This window comes from Dipodomys ordii, unplaced genomic scaffold, assembly GCF_000151885.1.
Source record: "Dipodomys ordii isolate 6190 unplaced genomic scaffold, Dord_2.0 Scaffold74, whole genome shotgun sequence".
NCBI lineage: Eukaryota > Metazoa > Chordata > Mammalia > Rodentia > Heteromyidae > Dipodomys > Dipodomys ordii.
In genome coordinates, this window is record NW_012267290.1 from 5,445,562 (window position 1) to 5,451,872 (window position 6,311).

A 6,311-nucleotide genomic window follows, 5' to 3' on the forward strand; every position below is an offset into this window, starting at 1 on the left:
TGTGCACATCCCACGGTGCGCTCTGCATGCTTTGCAGTGTGGTGTGTGTTCTTGCAGTGTGGTGTGGTGCAGTGTGGTGTGCACATCCCACGGTGTGCTCTGCATGCTCTGAAGTGTGGTGTGTTCTTGCAGTGTGGTGTGGTGCAGTGTGGTGTGCACATCCCACGGTGTGCTCTGCATGCTCTGCAGTGTGGTGTGCACATTCCACGGTGTGCTCTGCATGCTCTGCAGTGCGCTGTGTGTTCTTGCAGTGTGGTGTGGTGCAGTGTGGTGTGCACATCCCGTGGTGCGCTCTGCATGCTCTGCAGTGCGCTGTGTGTTCTTGCAGTGTGGCGTGGTGCCGTCCAGTGGGTCTCCAGCAGCTTCTCTGGCTTCCGTGGTCCCCTTTTCCTGGTGAGAAGCTGGCAGCTCTAACTTCCTCTAACAACCTGCCCTGCTGTTCCTGAGACCATCCCAATCCCAAACCAAGGACCTGCTGAGGGTGAGCAAATCTCCCAAGACTGCAGGTGTGTGTGTGTGAGTGTGCGTGCGTGTGTGTGCATGTGTGCGCGTGTGTGTGGTACTGGGATTTTAATTAAGGGCCTTGGTGCATGCTAGGCAAGTGCTCTACCACTTGGTCCATATCTACTTCCCCTTTAGCATTGCTATTTTTTCAAGTAGAGTCTCCTGGTTTTGCCCTGGCCTCGTGCTATGAATCGAATCCTCCTGACTCCCACATGTCTGGGATTATAGGTATGTACCACTACACCTGGTCCTCAGATGGAATTTTGATGTAGCTTCGCACACAAGAAAATGACAGCTGACGGCTTCCATTACCAGTGCCCAGGACATAGCACGCTCCCTGCCCTTGCCATCACCGTCCCTGAGCTGGCAGGCCCTCTGTCAGGGCCTGACATGGGTATGTCACAGCTGCCTGCTAGCACCCCCAGGACCACATTATGTAGGAATATGGACTTTGTCAGAATTAAAAGTCAAGTCGCGTCTCAGAAGTCAGCAATAGAAACAATCTAGAATTCAACGCTACCCCCATACACCCAGCTTTTCCACCTCACCATCATTTACATCTCTCCATAGAGACAGGCATGTGAAGATGTTATTTCTACTGACTTATTTTTGGAGATCCCATCTTGACATCACTAAAGGGGAGGAGAGGGAAAGAGAGGAAGGAGAAGAAGGAAGAGGAAAGTTCCCCATGTATTGGTGTCTGTTTATACTCTCTGGGACCATACCTGCTTTTAAAAGCAGTATTTTGGCCAACTAGTTCCCTTGACTAAAAGGGAGGTAACTTAGAAGGAAGTCTTTATCTGTGGGTGGAGAGAAAGCTGTTCAAATGCAGCACTGACTTCCAAGGCCAGTGGCAGGCCCCGGCCCCGGAGTTTTCCTGGTGGTGTAGCTGAGGCCCAGGTGTGCCCGTGCGGGAAGGGCGTCCTGGGCGCCTGGTGGCTGCCCTCCCCTGGGTTCAGGACCGAGGTGCTTGGAGTCGCCCTTGGGAACTAAGTCCACAGTCCCAGCTGGCAGGGTGCGGCGGAGGCCCTGGGAGGGGAGGGAGGGAGGGTGAGGGCGCACCTGGCTCACGCAGCTCGCTTGACTCAGGGTGCTCACGGCCCGCATGTAGCTCTGGTTCCTGGAGCGGAACTTTGGGGAGTTGTATCCGGCAGACGGGTCCAGGCTGTGAGGGATGGGCACCTCGCTGGCAGCTTGCAGGTAGCTCTGGCTACAAAGAAGGAGACACAAAGGTAATGTGTGAGTTCTCAGGAGGTCTGCCCGGAGAACAGCCTTCCCTTTTCCTCTCCCCCTGCCTGAAGCCAGGAATCACCTGACTGTCAATCATCTGACTGAGTCAGCAAAGGACCCAGGCTCTGAGGTCACCTCCTGGACCGCCCGTCACATCTCCTCCGGAGAGTGCGAGGTGCCGGGCTCTGAGATCACATCCGCATCCACTGTGGTCCCACCTCCGCCTCTCCCTGCAAATCTGGCTCAACACAAGTTCCCTCCCTTTTTCCTTTGTCCTTCCCGGTCTCCAGGTGCCTACATCATGTGCAGGCCTGCAGTTTGCTCCCCTCTTTTCTGCCTGACCCACAGGACACAACAGTTCAAACCCAGGCTCAGAGAGTCACCCAGGAACTTGGGTCTCTGACAGACAACTTTGTCTTGCGCAAACACTGTGAGGTATGCATCCACAGATGTGGATTTTATCAAACGTGACGGGGTGGCTGTCTGCAGAAGCTCTGTGCAGCATGACTTCTGGCAGGTCCTGGGGTCAGGACAGCTCACAGCTTGGACCGCACAATGCAAACTCAGCTCCAGTGGAGAGCTGCCCAGGTCCGAGGGAGCTTTTCCTCCCAATGTCGACATCAACTCCAGTTTAATGTAGTGCCGCGAATTAGGTGTGCAAAGATTTATCACCATTGGGTGTTCTGATGAGCTTGGCGGGGCTGGGAGCGAGGCAGCTCTGCCAGCATGCTCTTGCTTTCAGTGCGTGTGATCGCCAGTTCTTATTTGCAGTAAGTTTCTGTTGATGATCTAATTCTAGATCAATAGGTGAGTTGGGGGATCATTTTAGGGGATCATTGTCTTCTGGGTCTCATTTCTTCTGAGACCCAGCCGTATCACACTCGTCCCTGTATGCACAGACTCTGTGTTGGGGCTTCCTTGCTGGCTCTCTGCAGTTTGGCAGGCAACTCTTCCAACTTATCTGCTTAGCCTTCCTTGAGCATTTTTGGCCTGATTTTTTAAAACTGAATTTATGAAAACTTGTTTAATTAAAAATGTCTTTGCCCTGTTGTTCTGACCTGTGCCTGTCAACTCTTCTCTTCTTCCAGTCTTCACTCCATCCGTTACAGCCATTGAACTCAGGACACTGTGCTGGCTTGGCATGTGTCTCCTTCAATATTTAGCTACAGTGTTTTTTTCAGATTTGATCATGTCTATTAACTTGTTTGCAAATTACTAGCCTTTTCCTATTATCTCCATCTGCTCTTAAACACATGTAGTAAATTTTCAGATACTATATTCTCTGTTCTTGAAATTTCAGTTGGCTTTTTCCTATAGTGATAATTTCTCTGTTGAGTTTCTATGTAGAAGATGGAATCTGGGTACCACTCTCTTACCCTGCAGAAGAATCAACCCAGAATGAGTGAGAGAGTCATACACGAGACCTAGAACGCTGAAACAACCAGAAGGAAAAATGTAGAAAACTCTTCAAGACATTTGTGGCAGGCTATTTTTCTGTTATGACTGTAAATGAGAAGCAAACGAGAGACAAATGAGATTGTATTAAACTAAAATGCCACTCAGCAGGAACTCAGCCTACAGGGCAAGCCGTGGCCTGCAGAATGGAGCGCACATTGTCCAAGCATCCCTCTGATGATGGATTAAAGTATGGACATGGAGGGAACTCAACACCAGTCCAGGGGAAAGCAGGCGAAGGGTTTGTACAGATGGCCAACAACTACATCTAGCATTCGCCATCTGGACAATGCAACTCCAAATCACACGGACTGTTGCAGAGAAGAGAACTATCAACAAATGCCATTAGATACAGACAGAAGGTGCTCACACCCTCTGTAGGAATGTGAGCAGGGGGCAGTGTGCTGCGCGGGCCATTCTAGTCCAGGGAGACCGGCCTTCTGTGGCCCTGTGAGGGAGTCAGGTGGTACACACGCTTCTCTCCCCCACCCTCTTCCCTGAGTCAGGCGGCTCTATGAGGCCTAGGGACATCGCGACCCTCTCCCGCCGTCTCCCAAGTCTGGTGGTAGGCTTGCCAGGGGCTCAGGGAACTGTCACCCACTTTCTGGGTGTCTCACAAATAAGTTCCCACAGCTCACTGCCAGATTGGCTCGCTGTGGAAGGCAGTCATTTGCTGCTGAGACTCGCAGAAAGGTTCTATGTACAACTGCGACACTAATGATAAACGCTGAGTTTAATAAGGAATTTGAGCAGTCTATAATAGAAATGTAAGGATCAATAGAAAGGCAGATCTATCATCTGCTCTTGACTGCAGCTAATCAAGTATTCGCTAGCCCTGCGTGCATGTGAAGCTAAAATAACAGTGTTTTATACAGAACAAGAAAGATACTCTAGTCAGATAGCGATGTCCACCAAATGTCACAGCACAATGATTACTGTGGTTAATAAAAAGACATGGGTGTAGGCTGTCCTTCCAGCCGACCCATCAGGGAGGAAAGAAAGCCACAGGAGATAAAGAGTAACTACCAGGCCCCACGGTGCTAACTCCCTGCCCAGCACTTGGGAAGCAGAAGGAAAGAGAGATTCCAGGAACCACTGGGCTATTGAGTGAGGCACTGTCTCAAAGAACATCACAAGACCCCAAACAAAAAGCAGCTTTGAGTCATAACTCAAAGTTATAACTGCTGCACGGAGACACAGGAGAACGCCAGCACTGAGAAATGCCTGATAGGGGATGAAATGGGGAGAGAGGGCTGACGAGCTCCACTGTTAGGCAGAGCTGCCAAGCGTCCCTCTGACCATCTCACTGGATTCTGACACGGACGCTGTTGCTTCAGGAGACCATGAATGGAGAAGAGCAGCAGGGAGGGTGAGCAGCTTTCCTGGGAGGGGCAGTGGGGGTGGTGTGAAGGAGGCAGAGAGGAAGGAGGTGCGTCTCCAGAGGAAGGAGGTGCGTTTGCAGAGGAAGGAGGTGCGTCTCCAGAGGAAGGAGGTGCGTTTGCAGAGGAAGGAGGTGTGTTTGCAGAGGAAGGAGCGTGTACTTTGCGTGGATCACTCACAGACTGGTTTGAGGAGGTGGAAAAGCAGTGAGTGAAGGCCTTTTTTGAGCTTTCATAATTAAAGTTAAGTGTCCAGACAGTTGACTTTCAAGCAGCAGGAGTAGCACAGCTAGGTGCATTTCTTTTTCTTTGGGTTGTAGGGCTTGAACTCTGGGCCTGGGCGCTGTCCCTCCGCTCTTCAGCTCAAGGTGAGCGCTCTATCACTTGAGCCATAGCACCACTTCCGGTTTTCTGGTGGTTAATTCTAGGTAAGAGTCTCATGGGGGACTGGGGGTGATGGGAAGGGATGGGAAGGGGAAACAGAGGAGGCCACAATGCTTGATAAGAAACGTACTTATTATGTTGCTCATGTAATTGTAGCTCCTCCATATGTCATTTTCACAATAAAAAAAAAAAAAGGGTCTCATGGACTTTCCTGCCCGGGCTGGCTTTGAACCGTGATCCTCAGAGCTCAGCCTCCTGAGGAGGTTGACAGGTGTGAGCCAGGTGTATTTTTGAGTCAGGACAGGTGTGAACTGGTTATCAGTGACAGCCTGGGACCCGTGGCCAGGAAGCCGCTGCAGTGTGGCGCTGGCTCGGCAGCGCAAGGGCCCTGTGGCTCACACGGGAGGGCCGGCGTCGCTGCACCGTGAAGGCAGGACAGGAGCTGTGCACAGCCGTCCTCGGTGACGGCGCGTGCAGAGGATGAGCAGAGGCTGGTCTGGGAAGTGCTGGGGGGCAAGGCCCACCGATGCCCTCCTTCCCTCAGTAGTCCTCTGGTCCAGGTGGCCCTGGCACAGGTGCGTGCTGTCTCAGGACGCACGGTGGGTCGTGAGTGTGAATCATGGCTTTCTCATTTGCTTGTGTTTATTTACACTGTGGTGTGAGCTCCCCTGTGGGACCCATGTGGTCTCTCGCTGGTGACCCGGGGTGACGTGGGGTGGCAGAGGGCAGGCAGGCAGCAGGGGGAGTGTGGGCCCTGGAAACATGTCTGCGTTTCCTGGGCCCAGCAGCCCTGTGCATGCCGCTGGAAGCCCAGGACGCTGGGGGGTGGGGGGAGGGTCTGGGCCTGCACCTGCCCATCCTACGGCACAGACAGACAGAAGGCGCCCAGGAACCCAGGACCGCAGAATGGTCTGTGGAGTGGCCACTGACCCCAAATCTATCTGAACTATGGCCAATTTTCAACAGGAATCATCCACTTCTGCACAGGTGTGGCTACTAAAACATACTAGAGGGCGTAGAAGACATCAGTCTCCAGTCTCTTGTCTCAGGTTGACCCTAATGCACACGTGAAATCGCCTACGCGCACTCAGGTGTGTAGGCGTGCACACACATGCACACGCGCCCACGCACGCGCACACACATCCTGTCTGGCTGGAGAGCCTGATGAATATGCTCAGCACCACAGGGCAGCTCTGGCTTTCCTGAGACTCCTGAAGCCACGGCGCTTACACATGCCGCCACGGGAACACATCCACAGCACCTGTGCACACACCACGCCGCCTGCCACAGGGCCACAGCAGTCATGGCCACCCGCGCCACACCCACCCGTGCCACACCCACCCGTGCCACACCCACCCG

General features: G+C 52.9%; 1 protein-coding gene across 1 annotated transcript in view; it reads right to left on the reverse strand.

The window, feature by feature from the left end:
- Positions 1–6,311, reverse strand: part of Dlgap2 (discs, large (Drosophila) homolog-associated protein 2) — a 463,794-nt gene that overhangs the window by 46,679 nt on the left and 410,804 nt on the right. The window contains exon 8 of the mRNA XM_013024218.1: positions 1,567–1,714. Coding sequence (XP_012879672.1) covers positions 1,567–1,714 — 148 coding nt within the window. The remainder of the gene's footprint in view (positions 1–1,566; positions 1,715–6,311) is intronic.